This window comes from Salmo trutta, chromosome 16 (assembly GCF_901001165.1).
Source record: "Salmo trutta chromosome 16, fSalTru1.1, whole genome shotgun sequence".
Taxonomy (NCBI): Eukaryota; Metazoa; Chordata; class Actinopteri; order Salmoniformes; family Salmonidae; genus Salmo; species Salmo trutta.
This window is the reverse complement of record NC_042972.1, coordinates 54,686,371-54,704,888: the sequence shown is the minus strand read 5'-3', so window position 1 is coordinate 54,704,888 and position 18,518 is coordinate 54,686,371. Positions and strand designations below refer to the sequence as shown.

The 18,518-nt window shown below is 42.7% G+C and overlaps 1 protein-coding gene across 3 annotated transcripts in view; it reads right to left on the bottom strand.

Annotated features, from left to right (window-relative positions):
- The window catches only part of LOC115151054 (copine-5), a 205,996-nt gene that overhangs the window by 66,523 nt on the left and 120,955 nt on the right, over window positions 1–18,518 (bottom strand). For all 3 annotated transcript variants that reach the window (XM_029694996.1, XM_029694994.1, XM_029694995.1), the window contains one exon: window positions 4,856–4,919. In XM_029694996.1, coding sequence (XP_029550856.1) covers window positions 4,856–4,919 — 64 coding nt within the window. The remainder of the gene's footprint in view (window positions 1–4,855; window positions 4,920–18,518) is intronic.

Sequence of the window (18,518 nt, the reverse complement as noted above, 5' to 3'; positions counted from 1 at the left end):
ATTGAGAGTGTGACAAGATGGTCAAATGTGTGTGTCTCACGGCCAATGTGTGAGAGTTGGCAGCACCGGGTTGGATTTATCCCTGACCACAAAACAGTTTCTGCCATTTTCTGCCCATTCTGGAACTTTTAGGGTTTATGCCATAGCCCTCTAGTAATTTAGTAGGATCTCTATGGCTGTTCCAGCCTCATTAAGGAGCTGTGACACTTCCATGACACGTATAGTGCCTTGAAAAAATATTCATCCCCTTTTGCGTTTTTCCTATTTTGTTGCATTTCAACCTGTAATTTAAATAGATTTTTATTTGGATTTCATGTAATGGACATGCACACAATAATCCAAATTGGTGAAGTGAAATTCAAAAAAATAACATGTTTCAAAAAATTCTAAAAAATAAAAAATGGAAAAGTGGTGTGGGCATATGTATTCACCCCCTTTGCTATGAAGCCCCTAAATAAGATCTGGAGCCACCAATTACCTTCAGAAGTCACATAATTAGTTAGATTGAACACAGGTGGACTTTATTTAAGTGTCACATGATCTGTCACATGATCTCAGTGTATATATACACCTGTTCTGAAAGACCCCAGAGTCTGCAACACCACTAAGCAAGGGGCACCACCAAGCAAGTGGCACCATGAAGACCAATGAGCTCTCCAAACAAAATACAGATCAGGGTTGGGTTATAAAAAAATATCCAAAACTATGAACATCCCACAGAGCACCATTAAATCCGTGATACATTTTTTAAAAGAATATGGCACCACAACAAACCTGCCAAGAGAGGGCCACCCACCAAAACTCACAGACCAGGCAAGGAGGGCATTAATCAGAGAGGCAACAAAGAGACCAAAGATAACCCTGAAGGAGCTGCAAAGCTCCACAGCGGAGATTGGAGTATCTGGCCATAGGACCACTTTAAGCCGTACACTCCACAGAGCTGGGTTTTACAGAAAAGTGGACAGAAAAAAGCAATTGCTTAAAGAAAAAAATAAAGGCATGTGGGAGACTCCCCAAATATATGGAAGAAGGTACTCTGGTCAGGTGAAACAAAAATGTAGCTTTTTGGCCATCAAGGAAAACGCTATGTCTGGCGCAAACCCAACACCTCTCATCACCCCGAGAATACTATCCCCACAGTGAAGCATGGTGGTGGCAGCATCATGCTGTGGGGATGTTTTTCATCGGCAGGGACTGGGAAACTGGTCAGAATTGAAGGAATGATGGATGGCGCTAAATACAGGGAAATTCTTGAGGGAAACCTGTTTCAGTCTTCCAGAGATTTCAGACTGGGACGGAGGTTCACCTTCCAGCAGGACAATGACCCTAAGCATACTGCTAAAGCAACACTCGAGTGGTTTAAGGGGAAACATTTAAATGTCTTGGAATGGCCTAGTCAAAGCCCAGACCTCAATCCAATTGAGAATCTGTGATATGACTTAAAGATTGCTGTACACCAGCGGAACACATTCCAACTTGAAGGAGCTGGAGCAGTTTTGCCTTGAAGAATGGGCAGAAATCCCAGTGGCCTGATGTGCCAAGCTTTTAGAGACATACCCCAAGAGACTTGCAGCTGTAATTGCTGCAAAAGGTGGCTCTACAAAGTATTGACTTAGGGGGGTGAAAACTTTCCAGTTTTTTTGTCTTATTTGTTTGTTTCACAATAAAAAATATTTTGCATCTTCAAAGTGGTAGGCATGTTGTGTAAATCAAATTATAACCCCCGCCCCCCCCCCCCAAAAAAAAAATTTTTAATTCTAGGTTGTAAGGCAACAAAATAGGACAAATGCCAAGGGGGGTGAACACACAGGAGGTAGAGGAGAATGACGGAGAGAGTGAGATCTGAAAAGCTTGGTATTGTGAATGCTGGGTATCATATGTCATGTCTGTGGTGGTGAAGAGGAGAGGGAATGGGATGAAGAAAGGTTTGGTAATGTAGAAGGCAGCAGGGTGGTGGTGATGAATGAAGAAAGGGTTGGTAGAGAAAGAAGGGGACAGGGTGGGTGATGGTGGTGTAGAGGAGAGAGAAGGGGATGAATAAAGGCTTTTTAGAGAAATAAGGGAACAGGGTGGGTAGTGGTGGTAAGTTGGAATGCAAGGAGAGATAGGCAGGAAGGACAGAAGGGATGCAAGTCCTCTGCTAGTTCTATACCTGCTGCTTTAATGGAGGGAGGCATGAAAGACACATGGAGCAGAGTGAGAGAGAAATAGAGAGAGAGAATATAGAAAGACATTGTGGTTCATTTAGAGCCCCTGTTGAAGGAAGAGGCTGGGGAAGGAGGAGAGAAGGATGAGAGAAACATGATAAGAAATCCCCGTGTTAGTTTGTTTGGTGCCACATGGGGTTACTATAGGGGGTATGTATATTGTGCGTATGTTTGTAAATGTGTGTGTTTGGAGAGTGTGTGTGCATGCATTGCTGTGTTTGTGTACGTGAGTGTGTGTGTGTGGTCTCTCTCACTGTACCGGCTTTGTTACTGTACATATTGCTAGTCAGTGACTAGTCTACTGGTCCTTTTAACAGCTGTACTGTAACGTTATTGTCCCCCAGTCAGTTTGATACAAGGTCAGTCAGACGGCTGGGTTTTAATTAAAGCCCATTTAGTCACACATTACGATTAGCTGTAGCAGCTTTTATTACAGCCAGAGCTGCACAAAGCATCAATATAATCCACTATTGATTCCTTCATCTCGGTCTGTCATTTCTTCTCTCTTTCTCTTTGTCTCTCTCTCTCTCTCCATCTCTCCCTGTATGTTTCTCTCTATGTCCCTTCTCTGTATTTATTTCCCTATCCTCTCCCCCATCTATTTCTCTTCTTCTCCTCTCTCCCTCCCTACCGCTCCTCTTTCTCTGTCTGTCTCTATATGTGTCTCACATCAGTGTCAGATCTAGCCTAGTACTGAGCCATATACATGACAAAGATTACAGAGCCTAGAGATGACAGAGCTTAGATATGACATAGATATAATCTGTCGTGCCATAGCTCAGTGGAGCCCAGTGGAGGGCCTGTAGAAGCTGAGGACAGCCAGAAGAGATAGGAGAGCCAAGGGGACCATTCAGCCTCCTCTCATCATCTCACTGTGTCATTTCATTAGATACACACCGTTCCACTGATATATCACACACGTCCAAGGCTACAGTGACAACTAGCCTAGGTGGTTAAGAGCGTTGGGCCAGTAACCGAAGGGTCGCTGGTTGGAATCCCCGAGCCGGCAAGGTGGAACAATCTGTCTTTCTGCCCTTGAGCAAGGCAGTTAACCCCCCCAACAACACCTGCTCCCAAGGTGCCAATGACATGGATGTCAATTAAGGCAGCCCCCACACCTCTCTGATTCAAAGAGGTTGGGTTAAATGCGGAATGCACATTTCGGTTAAATGCATTCAGTTGTGTCCACTATTAGGGTAAAGGTGGCCGCATACATCGGTTCGGTTGGCACCTAGCAGAACTCGGCTAAAAAATTTGAAAAAAACTGCAATATTACTGTTGTTTGTACCTCTTGGGCCACCGTAGCAACAAGATAGCCAGAAACAATTCCTCAAAAGACTAAATGAATCAAAGAAGTATCAGGAACTCTGTCATTTATTTTGACATTGTGGCCGAAGAGGTCTTAGTCTTAATCTAACTATGATGTTTGGTGCAATATTTCGCAAGTGAAGAAATGTGCTTGAAAACTAGTCGTCTCTCACTCCATGACAACAAACACTTCATGTTCCCACTCCTAAAAGGTGTAATACTGTTGACCAATCACCTACGAAGGGGCGTAGACTTCGGCTACCGCACTTTGACTTGCCTCAAGAATTTGTTTTGTGTGCACAAACTGTTTAGACTGGGAAGCATACGGTAAGCTTAAGAGAATGTGAATCTGTGTGTGTGCGTGTATACGGATAAATCAGCCCCATCCCATTCTAATAGCTGAACAGGGACGCTACATCCTTTGTTGCTTCACTAAACGCTTATAAAGGTTATAAACATCAACTGTCTTTCAGCTAGTTTGAAAGTCTCCCAGACAACTCCAAGGATGTTCTGTGCTGTATATCCCGTTTGTCTCCTTTATGGATCCCATGTGCTTAAATAAGTAAGTGCTTCACTTTGTGACCCGTAGACCCAAGGACCCAAGGACCCAAGGATATGTATGTATTCCATCATTCTGATCTGTGAAATCTGTCTGAACATTTTGGCCTCAAGTCAACTATAACGTTCTGCATACATCTAAAGGGAGTACTGTAGCTAGAAACCTTATTCACACTGTATCTACAATCAGACAGTCGGGCAGTAACAGACTAACACTGAATACAGTGTCAACATGATGAGCTATTAAGGATGTCTTAGAAGCAATGATAAGCGGTAATATCTCCGTTATAAATCAGCTATAAGCAATGATATGATTAGTCTAGGGTATTCCAATCTTACCCTCCTACAAGGTCTGGAGTACTGCTGGTTTGCTGTTCTAACGGACAAATATAATTGCACCCACCTGGTGTCCCAGGTCTAAATCAGTCCCTAATTTAGATGTAAACAATGAAAAAAAGCAGTGGGACTGGCTTCAAGGTCCAGATTTGAATTTGAGGGGTATAGGCAGTTGTAAGAGTAAGCAGCAGTGCTATGATATTTATATGATATTGTGTGCCGTAACAGCGATGGTAATCTAAGAAGGTAGATTTGTGCTTTCTCTGCAGTTACATACAGTACAGTATAAAGATATGCAGTGACAGGTAACAGTTATTGGAGAATTATGCTTAAGTTGTAGTAGTGACAAGGCAGTCAAAAGGAATATCAGAAGATAGTGGTGCTCACAGTCTACAGTCTACTTTTTAGTGATAGTATTGTCATAAGATAATAGTAGCTCTACTTACTCTACAGTTTCCCAGCTCCTCTGCAGATAGAATTATGCTGCCACATTTCTTCCCAGCTATCCCCCTGTAGAAAACAGAGAAAGAAAGAGAGAGGACAACACATGGTTACGTTTGGCCAGGTGCAGGTGTAGCGGTGTCTGTACAGTAGAGGTGCCAAGTTCCAGTCCTCCAGGGCCAGAGTGTCTGGATCTGTTGGCACATATTGATCAGGAAATGTCAATTGCCTCGAGATGAAACACACCTGGTTGTCCAGGTCAGAATGAGACACTGATTTGCATGCGCCAGAGTCGGCACGCTACTCTGTGTCACTGTCCATGGTGCTGAACCCAACCAGCGCGCAAGGTGGAGAGTTGTTGCCCGTGGTGCTGTCTCGAGTTCTCCTCTCTACCTCTCTTTTTAAACACCATCTGCCACCCTTCAGCAGTGCCTGCAGCTGCTCTTTCTCTCCGTTTAGGAGACATAATAACTGGACAGATTAATGTTATGATCCATATGATTCGTTTTATTCTAATGCCCTCCAACGAGCGTGTTATGAATGTCATAATTTCAGTTTCTACAGTTTTACAGATCAGTGAACAAAGCAGCCACCAGCCAAAATATGGTAATATAGAAAGAGAGAGATGGAGAGAGAGCGAGCGAGAGGATCGCTTAGGAAGATGACAGACAGAGAGGAGAGGAGAGGTGGGGAAACACCTGAGGCTGAGTGAAAAGCACCTTCTGACTTCTCACTCTCTCTTTGTTTTTCTCTCTCTTTCTCTCTCTGTCTTTCTCCCCTCCCCCCCTCTCTCTAGCGACTGTGTGTATAAGAGCCTCGGTACCAGCCCTCATTAAAACCCATCATGGATCCATTGTGCCTCTACCAAACACTACAGGCTGCTTCTCCAATATCCCATAATTCCTCTGACCTTTGTAATAACCCAGCCGTGAGAGTTACAGCTGCCATTAAAGTGAGTTGTTAGTTTGTGCTGTTCATTATGCACTAGAGGGAAGTGGTGTGTGTGTGCGCGCGCGCGTGTGTGTGTTTGTGATGTCTCTCTGTTTGACCAGGGGGTTTAATGACACCGGCGTGGCTGTCTGCTAATTTGCTCATTCATCAATGGACGTGTGTCACGAGAGGAGGGGGCTGTAGCTTAACAATGTGACAAGGACTGAGAATGGGTGAGGTGGCAGGGCAGGGTTTGTGTGTGTGCGTGTGTGTCATTCCCCAATATCCTTATCCATCTCTCGCTTTGCCTCAACTTCTCTCCCAATATCCCCTCCCTCCTAGATGGTGAAGATGATGTTCCAGTATGAAGCTCGTTGGTGCTGGTTGGAGGACAAAAAGGCAGTTGTCCCTAAGGATCCCTTCAGAGCGACACTGCCAGGTCACCCAACGAGAGGAGAGGGTCAGGGAATGGATTTATTTATTAATTTAGGGCCCAATTCAGACTAAGGAAATGCGCACTTCTCAGTGATTGGTATTCAGACTTACCTTATGTAGGTACGTAATGGGCTTTGCAGACGGGATTCCCTTGCATGGGCTGAATAAATTGCCGGCCAAAATAATTTATTGTGGTGTTTTAATTCAATAGGGTTTTCAGTACATTTATCTAAATCCATCCCTTTAAATTTGGTGTACCTTTAATTTTATTAAGCCATGTAAATCAGTGGAGGCTGCTGAGTGGAGGACGGCTCATAATAATGGCTGGAGCAGAGTGAATGGAATGCAATCAAACACATGGAAACTATTTGTTTGATGTATTTGATACCATTCCACTGATTCCGCTCCAGCCATTACCACGAGCCCGTCCTCACCAATTAAGGTGCCACCAACAACCTGTGATGTACGTACACACACGTCTCCTTTTCAGCACCAATGGGTTGATTTTAAAATACTCTGATCGTGTAGATTATTTAGGGTTGGAAAAGTATGTATGAATCATACATAAACAGGGTTGGAGAGCCTTTAAACAGTAAATATATTGATTAATAAAAAATACAGTAGTTTGATTCATCCTGAAAGTTGCCATATTCAATTGATCAAACCATTAAATATTGGAATGTGAGAAAAGTGGACAATAGGTTGAACAATACTCCTATAAATCTTCCCTAATCCTCACTAATCAAGTAACTGTGATGACAACATTCCAGTCATCGTGAACTGTGAGCCAGGCTCCAGGTTTAAACTTCTAGGTATGGTCTGCCTTCCACAATGATTCAAATACTGTTATGGCACAACTTCTAATACGTTAGCCTAACATGATCCACTATTGCTAGCGATCCTCAGGAACAACCGCATAGACCTGACAGAGGAAAGAAAGGTAAACTAACGATGTAATGGAATGATGCAAAATGTAGGCTACAAATTGAAGGAAGCTTAAGATCACTGCACAAGTGACAGTTATTATTATGCATGTGGGTATTACTGATGGTGGCTACTGATAGTGACTCATATTTAATATGATGGAAATTGTTAAAATACTGTGTATATATATATATGCCCTTTTGATATATACATATATATATACATATATATATATATATATATATATATGTATATATATATGTATATATCAAAAGGGCATATAAATAAAACATTCTACAGTGCATAAATTAACTCAGTAGGTTTGGCGCTAATGTCAGTGCGCAAAGGTTTCCATAGGCTACAGCCTCGGCTTGGGTCTCCAAATTTCACCCCTGCAAATTATGAAGCCATAGGCCTACAATAAAAATGTGGAATATCGACATAGCTATTTATACTTTATTGTGGGAAAGAGGCCCGAAATACCTGTCATGCTTTTCAGTTTGCTGAAATGACTATTTTCACATTTGTCTCCAGCAATCATAAGGTAAAATAGATCTAAAACAACTGTCCTTTTTATTTCAAATCCCCTACTTATTTACCTACAGATTTTAATTTGAGCCAGTTTGCTACAGCAGGAAGAGAATCCCGCAGCAACAGGAAACATTGTTGTTATTGTAGGGGTTGATACACTTTTTGTTAGGGCAAATCAAGTCTGATATTTTAAAGTGGAAATTACAAACTTTAGAAGCCTTTTTAAACCTTGAATACATTGTATATTGTATTACAATATGCCAATGAGGCAATATTTCATTAAATATGCACATATTTGCATATCACACAAATACAATTTTTGGAACACTGGATGAAGTCAGCCTAAATATTTTGGCTTTATTTTGTTGAGACACTCCGGGACCGGACCTGTCCAGAGCAAATTGTGGAAAAAGACGTACAATGCATTTTTGGTGCATTTTTTTCAAAGAAAATGTTATCTAGAGAATATGAACCGGCCTTCATTTGGCCCAAACAGACATTTATTTATGTTTGGTTCCGATTTTTTTGCCCGGTCTGAACCAAAGTAATGGTAAGTAAAGTATATTTCAGTACAATACAGTCCAGCACAGTAGAGTATAGTACAGTATAATAAACTGTATTGTACCCTACTTTACTCTACTGAATTAAATTGTACTGTACTCTACTGAATCAATCTCTACTGTCTTGTACTGAACTGTGCAGTACTGTACTATGCTGTTCAAAATTGAGAAACATAGCCTAGACGTCTATGATTCGTTCAGATTTGGTCTGGTCCGGACCAACCACATTTGTACTTGTTTGGGGGGTTGGAGCCCATTAGAATAATAACCAGAATGCTTTGCAAGTGTTTGTTTTTGATTTACATTTTGGTTATTCAGCAGATACTCTTATCCAGAGCGATTTACAATCATTGCATTCAACTAAGGTAGATAAACAACAACATATCACGGTCATAGCAAGAAAAATATATTCTGTAAATATACTTCTGTAACTGTTACTGATAATGCTATTGCTGTTGAAGTGGTCTGTTCTGTAGGTTGAGGTACTTTGAACATCATCGCTGACAGTTTTAAAGCTTTTGAAAAGTAAGTAAGTGCATGTGACAGATGGGAGCAATAATAAATATACTATGCTGTGATCTTCAGTTGGCTCCTCTTTTTTCTATATTAAATGGATTTAAACGTAATTATTGTGATATAATGCCTACGTCATTGAGAATGTATGTGCAGTTGAAATCTGACCATTGATTCTGCAAAATACATATTTTCAACATCTTTAAATTACATCCTTTCAACTTCAATTCAGAACCGAAAATGTACCGGATTTCAACGTCTGGACAATGCGCATTTTAAACGTCTGGACAATACGTATTTTCAACGTCTGGACAATACGCATTTTCAACGTCTGGACAATACGCATTTTAAACGTCTGGACAATACGCATTTTCAACGTCTGGACAATACGCATTTTCAACGTCTGGACAATACGCATTTTAAACATCTAGACAATACGCATTTTCAGCGTCTGGACAATACGCATTTTCAACGTCTGGACAATACACATTTTAAAAATCTGGACAATACGCATTTTCAGCGTCTGGACAATACGCATTTTCAACATCTGGACAATACGCATTTTCAGCGTCTGGACAATACGCATTTTCAGCGTCTGGACAATACGCATTTTCAACGTCTGGACAATACGCATTTTCAACGTCTGGACAATACGCATTTTCAACGTCTGGACAATACGCATTTTCAGCGTCTGGACAATACGCATTTTCAGCGTCTGGACAATACGCATTTTCAGCGTCCGGAAAAGATGCCTTTTCGCCTTTCATTCAGAATATAGAATGAACCTAACTTACTTTGCCTACTGGGTGGTAAAGTGTTAATGCTCTGAGCAGCAAGATTGAGAGAAGACAGTGCACTACGTCATTATAGATCTTTCGTAGAGAGAGATCACACAAATAAACCCTCCCCTTCCCGCTATCGGCTATTTCATCACCATTCCACGAGTTCTGAGAAAACCTTCAAAGGCCACTGAAACCCCAAGACACACACTCTCGGTCGCTCTCTCTCTCTCTCTCTCTGTCTCGGTCTCTCTCACAACTTTATGGTCCTTTCAAAACAGCCTCAGATAATGAGCAGTTGCTCCAGTGCAATCTGTCTCCTTGCAGGATCTGAACACTCCTTTCTATCTCTCCCTTCTATCTCTCTGTGTACGTGCGTGTGTGTGTGTGTGAATGTAGATAATAGGAGACAGTTCGCCTGTGGAGGAAACCAGGGAACTAGAGAATGGGAGAAGATCCAATCAGATCCTATTCACTCCGCACCACATACATACACTTCTGAATGAGAGACACAAAGTTCCACAACACCCCTGTCATTATTGAGAACCTGCCGCGGCACCACAACATGAAACCAAACCCACAGACGACCCAAAAGACCCAACGCAATAAGCGGTGCTATTTGAACCTTGCAAGATGAGATACGGAAAGGAAGCGGCTCTCCCCACTGAAGCAAAGCGAGGACCACTGAAGAAGTGAACAGTGTTCCCACAACACCGCTTAAAAAAACTTAATATAGAGAAAGCGACGGTGCGGCCATGTCCTCTCCATCTCCCTGCATGTGTAATACAGCCATTAATACACCGCTTCAGAGCCTAGGGAGAAGACAGGGGGTTGAAGATTAAAGTAGAGCACTGTTAAAATGCAACTGCGAAATGGATGGAGGGCAAAATGGGGTGTGGGTGCTGGGTGTGCATACGCACAAACACACACTTTACTATCAGCGTTGACAAGCTTTAATTACCGTACAATACTCTTGAGGGAGACAACAAAGAAAAACAAATAGAAAACGCTATGAATATGAAAACCTTAACATATTCCTCTGACTAGAGAGAGGAAGGTAGAGACGTCATTAGAAAGCAGTGAAATATCACGGGGGAAAACACGCCTGTGTAAATTTGACTTAATTTCTCATTTTCAAAATACATTTTAGAAAGTACGATTAAAGTGTTTGATTATTACATAATATTTCAACGACGGTATTGAAAAGACGGTGTTATATCTCCATACTCAGGTTAACACCCCACGTACATTCAGTGCTAGCCTCTCTACATTGGCTCCTGTAAAGGCTAGGGCTGATCTCAAGGTTTTACTGCTAACCTACAAAAGCATTACATGGGCTTTCTCCTACTATCGCTCCAATTTGGTCCTGCCGTACATACCTACACGTACGCTACGGTCACAAGACGCAGGCCTCCTTATTGTCCCTAGTATTTCTAAGCAAACAGCCGGAGGCAGGGCTTTCTCCTATAGAGCTCAATTTTTATGGAATGGTCTGCCTATCCATGCGAGAGACGCAGACGAGGAGATCTTCGTGGGCTATACTAAGCCTTGTCTGAGGGTAGTAAGTTGGTGGTCTGTTGATATCCCTCTTGTGGTCTGGGGTTATATCCTGCCTGGTTGGCCCTGTCCGGTGGTATTGTCAGAAGGGGCCACAATGTCCCCAGACCCACCCGTCTCAGTCTCCAGTATCTATGCTGCAATAGCCTATGTGCCGAGGGTCAGGGTAGATACTTGAAAGTAGCCACCCTTTGCCTTGATGACAGCTTTGCACACTCTTGGCATTCTGTCAACCAGCTTCACCTGGAATGCTTTTCCAACAGTCTTGAAGGAGTTCCCTCATATGCTGAGCACTTGTTGGCTCCTTTTCCTTCACTCTGCAGTCTAACTCATCCCAAATCATCTCAATTGGGTTGAGGTCGGGTGATTGTGGAGGCCAGGTCATCTGATGCAGCACTCCATCACTCTCCATCTTGGTCAAATAGGCCTTACACAGCCTGGAGGTGTGTTGGGTCATTGTCCTGTTGAAAAACAAATGATAGTCCCACTAAGCGCAAACCAGATGGGATGGCGAATCGCTGCAGAATGCTGTGGTAGCCATGCTGGTTAAGTGTGACTTGAATTAAATCACTGACAGTGTCAGCAGCAAAGCACCTCCACACAATCACACCTCCTCCTCAAAGCTTCACGATAGGAACTACACATCCGGAGGTCATCCGTTCACCTAATCTGTCCATTGTTCATGTTTCTTGGCCAAAGCAAGTCTCTTCTTCTTAGTAGTGGTTTCTTTGCAGCAATTCGACCGTTTTGTATTTTGGTATTTTATTAGGATCCCCATTATCTGTTGCAAAAGCAGCAGCTACTCTTCCTGGGGTTCACACAAAACATGAAACACAGAATGACATAATACAGAACATCAATAGACAAGAACAGCTCAAGGACAGGTGTGTTGGGTCACTGAGATGTTGAGATGTGTCTTACTTGAACTCTATGAAGCATTTATTTGGCGCTTGATGGTTTTTGCGACTGAAACTTTCAAAGTTCGGATTGACTGACCTTTGTCGTAAAGTAATGACGGACTGACGTTTTTCTTTGCTTATTTGAGCTGTTCTTTCCATAATATGGACTTGGTCTTTTACCAAATAGGGCTATCTTCTGTATACCACCCCTATCTTGTCACAACACAACTGATTGGCTCAAATGCATTAAGAAGGAAATAAATTCCACTAATTAACTTTTAACAAGGCACACGTTAATTGAAATGCATTCCAGGTGACTACATCATAAAGCTGGTTGAGAGAATGCCAAGTGTGTGCAAAGCTGTCATCAAGGCAAAGGGTGGCTACTTTGAAGAATCTCAAATATAATATATATTTTGATTTGGTTACTACATAATTCATATGTGTTATTTCATAGTTTTGATGTCTTCACTATTATTTTTTTATTATTAATGTAGAAAATAGTAAAAATAAAGAAAAACACTTGAATGAGTTGGTGTGTCCAAACTTTTGACTGGTACTGTAAGTATTCACACCCCTTTGCTATGACACTCCAAATTGAGCTCAGGTGCACTCAATTTCCTTTGATCATCCTTGAGGTGTCACTTCAACTTGATTGGAGCCCACCTGTGGCCAATTCAATTGTTTGGACACCTGTCTATATAAAGTCCCACAGTTGACAGTGCATGTCAGAGGAATACAGTTCTTGTTCAGGAAAAAGATGGCAAAGGTGGATGCTGGGTTCGAATCAACCAGCGCGTAAAGTTGGTGAAGACAAATCTTCTGAATGGACAACAATAGTATTGGAGTGGAGGATGCATGTATTAAAGATAATGAATCGCTTCTTGTTGGTATGCTTTCGTTGAGTAAGGATGCATAAGTGGGAAATCCGTTTGAGGTGTCAAATGGTGAAGTATGTGCTACGAAAAGTGGAGTCTGTCAGAGTGACCAGGAGTGGTCTTATTTGGATGAATTGTGTTTCTGAAGAACAGAGGAAGATAGCAGTGAGCCTCAAAATAATCAGAACAACAGAAGTGTTGTGTTTTGAACTTCGGAGAAGAGCACCCGTTAATGGAATAATCTCAGGGGTGATGCCTTATGTTCAGGTTGAATACCTGAAGAAAATTCCTGGTGTGGATCGTGCTCAGCATCAGCAGTCCTGTTGTTTTTTGCTAAAGAGCAAATACCTACCAGTGGCGGTCAGTGCCGTTTAAGATGAGGGAGGACAATTTTTTTTCATGAGCATGGCCTTATTTCTATTACAGGATACTGGATGACTGTCATTCATATTCCATTCATCCATTTCAATATAACAGCTTTAGGTTTAGGCTAAATTATACTTAAATTTTCCCTATACCCATTATGAGATTGCTACAACCTAGCCTATGAATGCAAGTTTACAATATAGGTGCACACAGTTTGAGAGACACATTTGAGGTGACAGATAATGACATATGGACAGACAGTGACATTCAATACCAACTTGCACACTCTTGCCTGCATGTAGTTGATATAGGGTGTAATCATTAGTCCAACAGTTGAAAACGAGAGTTTCTATTGGACAAATTCAGGTATGTTTATCACCGTTTTGTTCCGTTTGCTTCTGTTTAAGAAATGTTTTTGAGCAGAATCTTGGAATGAATACACCCTTGATCAAGCGTAAACGCAGTTAACTTTCATAGCAGCCACGTTGTATTCCTTCTCGCATCTATGCACTCTCTTTCTCTCACCTCTTCCCATCGCTTGTGGACTTCAATGCACAACACATCAGCTGTATGTGACCAGGCAAAATCATTGTCACCATAGTAACATCATAGTTAGTTAGTAAACCCGCTACATTCATGCAGTAACGTTATAGTGTACAGTCAGTAAGCACTTACACCGGCAGCCCCGGTGGCAATAAATTAGTTTGACCAAAAGCATACACTTTTCTGTTAGTTAGTGATATGCAGCTGGCTAACATAGCATCCCTCTGTTTGAGCATGGTGTTTCAGTAGGCTAAACTAGCTACCTGTATTTGCTAGCTAAGTAAGTGAAACAAAGTGAAAAAAATGACACTATAAAATAGTGCTTTTTGAATAAATTATTCTGTGACATGATTATATCTAGTATAGTTTTATCTAAAAAGGATAACTTTTAAAAAATCCTCTCCTTCCTCCTCTGAGGAGCCTCCATTGATACCTACGCATGTGAAGCTTGGTTATGTAAGATACGCTGCAAGAGCTTTTTGTCCCCAAACCATTGCAGTGTAAAAATTGTAAAGGATTTGACCATGTGTCAAGTGTGTGCAGATGGACAGATCATATTGAAGAACGGTGTGTAGAAGGATGACGGTGTTGCAATTGTGGTGGGGATCATAAGTTCCTGGAATGCCCTGTAAGGGTGAAGGAGATTGAAATGGCAAAAGGTAAAGCGGTTAATCAAATCTCCTATGCGGAGGCGATTAAAATAATTGAGAAAACAAGTGATGCTAGTGAAAATATGGTAGTGGACACATCACAGCCTGTAGTAAATGTTTGCTGCCATTCAAAAGATACCCTGTGTGTTAATTAAAAAGGTGGAATTTCTGGCGTTCATTGCCACAGTTATAAACTGTACGGCACAAGTCTCAAAGAAGTCTAAGAAACTCGACATTATTGTGGCTGCGGCAGAAACATTTTGGGGATTTAAGGAATTTACATCTGAAGACTTGCAAGGGGTACTGGCGCTGGAAGACCTGCCCTCCCGCATTCCCCCTGAGCCTGTGTAGGGATCAGATCTGTTTTATTTTTTTACATAACATTTGTTTATTTAGTTTAGTTGATTCATTCATTTATTTTTGTATTTTGTAACATTTTTGGGAATCCTGTTTCCATCCCGCACAGTAGGTGGCGGGATGCACATTGAATTGTGCCAATATACCATAGAAGAAGTGCATGTCAGAGAGCACGTGTCATCACCTGCTGTTGAAGTGGTTTTGTCCATAGCATTGTTTTGACAGGCAGCAGGGACTGCTGGAGCCGAGAAGTCAAAAATGGTGGCGAGTAGTGTGGACAAAAGGGAGGAAATTGATAAAAGTTGGTGAAGCAACATCTGTGCTGGGTGTCAGTTCTGATGGTATGGAGCGGGAGGATGAGGGTCAAGGACCGGAATGGTCAGTAGTGGAAAGATATAGGAAGAAGAGAGATCATGATACAGAAAGCAGTGGAGCGTAAAGAAAGCATAAAGAGGGCCAAGGTAGGAAGCAAATATATGTTGAAGTGGAAAGTGGTGATATTGTCTTTTTTTAAACTTTTACTCCTTTTTCTCCCCAATTGGTAGTTACAGTCTTGTCACATCACTGCAACTTCCCTACGGACCCGGGAGAGGCGAAGGTCGGGAGCCATGCGTCCTTCAAAACATGACCCTGCCAAGCCACACTGCTTCTTGACACACTGTTCGCTTAACCCAGAAGCCAGTCACATCAATGTGTCAGAGGAACCACCGTCCAGCTAGCGAGTGCAAGTCAGCTTGCAGGCACCCGGACCACCACAAGGAGTCACTAGAGCGTGATAGGACAAGGAAATCCCGGGCCGGCCAAACCCTCCCCTAACCCGGACGACGCTGGGCTAATTGTGCGCTGCCTCATTGGTCTCCAGGTCGTGGCTGGCTGTGATGCCGGCTGTAACACAGCCTGGGATCGAACACTGGTCTGTAGTGATGCCTCAAGCACAGCAATGCAGTGCCTTAGACCGCTGCGTCACTCAGGAGGCCCCAGTGGTGATAGTGTTTGATGAGACCACAGGGTCTCACTTACACCGTATCCGACTAACTAATGCCGTAGAGACGGTGGTAGGTGAAGTGAAATTAGCTCGGTTCATTGAAAATGTTTGATTGTTAATATTTTGTGGGAGCCAGGCTCAGCAAGCGAAGATTCTGAAAATGGAAAAGCTTAATGGGAAGAAGATTAAAAGCCATGTCCCTGGTGCGTATGCTAGATTGAGGGGAGACGTTACTGGGCTTTCAATATCTGTATCCATAGATGATATTAAAGAAAACGTGAAGGGAGGAAGAATGATTTGAGGCCAAAAGGTTGATCAGTAGGAAAGAAGGTCAAAGAAGTGAAAGCCTATCAGTGCCAGGGAAAGTACCGATAGGATTCCTTAGTTTCAAAGTCAGAGAATTTGTCCCATTCACGTTGTGTGTTTTAAATGCCAAAGAATGGGGCATGTAGCTGTTCAACGTAAAGGAAGGAAAAGATGTGCCAAGTGTGGAGGGGAGCATGATTGCGCTGAATGTGGGACCAATGTGAAGGTTAAGTGTTGTAATTGTGGGGTGCATAGCCCAGCATTTGGTGGATGCCAGGTGCAGAGAGAAGCTCAGAGATATACAATTACTCATGATGTATTGTATACAGAGGCTGTAAGACAGATTGGTGGAACTAGTGTGGCATGATGGCGCTTCCATGGCTGCTCCTGTAGTAAGTGGACCTAATGTCGGGGCTGGGGTTTCTGCTGGTCCTGGCATGGTTGGGAGGCCTGTTCAGAAATCTTGACCCCTCATGAATGTGCGGTATCAAAGGAAACTTTGATAATGAATAAAGTTGACTTCATAGCTTTTATTGGTAAGGTTATCAATACGACTCGGGTTGTGGAAAGCAGAAATGTCGGGTTGAAGGTTATTGTAGAGACGGCAAAAGAGATATTGGGGGAAACAGATGTTACTGTTAAAATGGTTGTTGACATGCTGAACAATCCTAAGGGTGGAGTGGTTCAGCATGATATAAATCAAGTTTAATGGGGCAGGGGGGTTGGGGAGGAGTTTTGGGGGTGAGGGAGACAGTGTGGTAAAAGTTAAAAGGGATTTATTTGTTTATTATTTTATTTTCATGTTATTACAGCATTGGGCAGATCGTGATTGATCGTACATTCCAGCACAGTAGGAGGCGGCATGCACTTAAACAATTGTTTGGGGACTGCCATGATATCAAAGAAGAAGAAGTAGTGCATGTCAGAGTAGGAGTTTGAAGTGGAGGGAGTACAGGGCTTAGCATGTCTCTTGAGGAGGCTAAAAAGAGATTTTGGCTTGGAAGAGTTGAATATTTTCAGGAGTCGGGTAATTGGTTATGGGAGGAGGCTTGGAGGGAAAGAGAAAGGAGGTTGAAAAGACTGAGGGAGGCAGAGGACGGTTTGAATCTGTTGAAGCTAGCAATAACAAGGGATAGGGTATGTCGAAAAAGATTGGTGTCAAGTTCAAACAGAGTGAGCCGGATGCCAGTTCGAGTTCGGGAGGTGAAATGGAAGGCGTAGAAGGTGTTGTGAGGAGCTTGGTGGCTTTGCATTGATGGGCATGGTAATAATTAAGATAAGTTTGGTCCAGTGGGAGTGAGATTTTTGAAGAGGATGGAACCAGGCCTTTTGGCTGAGGTTTCAGGTTTCAGGTTGGGCCCTTCATGGGAGGTTTCAGGTTAGGTGGAAATGATTGATGGGTGCTGTTGAGTCGGCAAAGGTAACCCGAAGTAGGCTTGTGGTGTTTGTTTTTGTTTCTTCAGATCAGAGGGAGCAGGCGCTCCCGTGGGACACCTTTTGGGGAAAGACTTGTATCTTGCTTTCTGCTTAGGTATATTGCACCATTGAAGGTAGTGATTTCTGGTGTAGTTAAAGTGTGAGGTGTGCAATTGAAGTTGAAGATTCCTGGTGTTTGTGATACGGTGTTTGTGATGCCTGGTGTTTGTGATGCCTGCCGTTTGGTGCGACACAGATCTGTTGGGGAGCGTGGTGAAACAGAGGTGACACAGTCTGTTCTTTTGAGCTTTGATTCAGAGTCTTTACCTGACAAAGTAATGTTAGGATAGATGAGTTATTCTGTTAGAGCTTATATGCCGAATACACTGCGGTGTTATAGGTGTCACGTTTATGGGCAGCAGTGTGTAGGAGGGAGATTTCAAGATGCGGGATGTGTGCAGGAGGACATGGGACAGAGGAATGTGTAGTTTTGGTGGGAAAAGTTGTGTGTGTCAACTGTAGGGGTGCCCATGTTGCTTGGGGATCGGAGGTGTCCGGTGCGAGAGGGGCAGGTTGAGGTGGCCAGGGTTAGAGTAGTACAGAAGATGTTGTATGCTGAGGCAGTGAAGAAAGTAGAGGAGGGTGGATCAAAAGGTGAGGGATTCTGAGAGGATCCTTCTGAATAGGAGATCTGTGCCAGAACAGAGGGTTAGGCCAATGAATGATATGTTTCAGTAAGGTTGGCTTCTTAGCTTTCATGGCTATGGTTATCAACTGTAACGAAGAGACGGAACGTAAGTCACAGAAAATAGATGTGGTAGCAGCTGCAGAGAAGTACTTGGGGGTATGAGATTTGTAACTTCAGAAGAGTTACAGGGTGTGTTGAGAGGTAGTGTCCCGTCCTCTCAGGCCGTTGGCCTGGGGTAGGATCAGATAGGGTTAAAGTAGTGGAATAAGGTGGTGGGTTTGATGAGTTTAGTTGGCTGGTTAGTTGGCAGGGTAATTAAATGTATATTTTTATTTAATTTTTCCCGTTTCC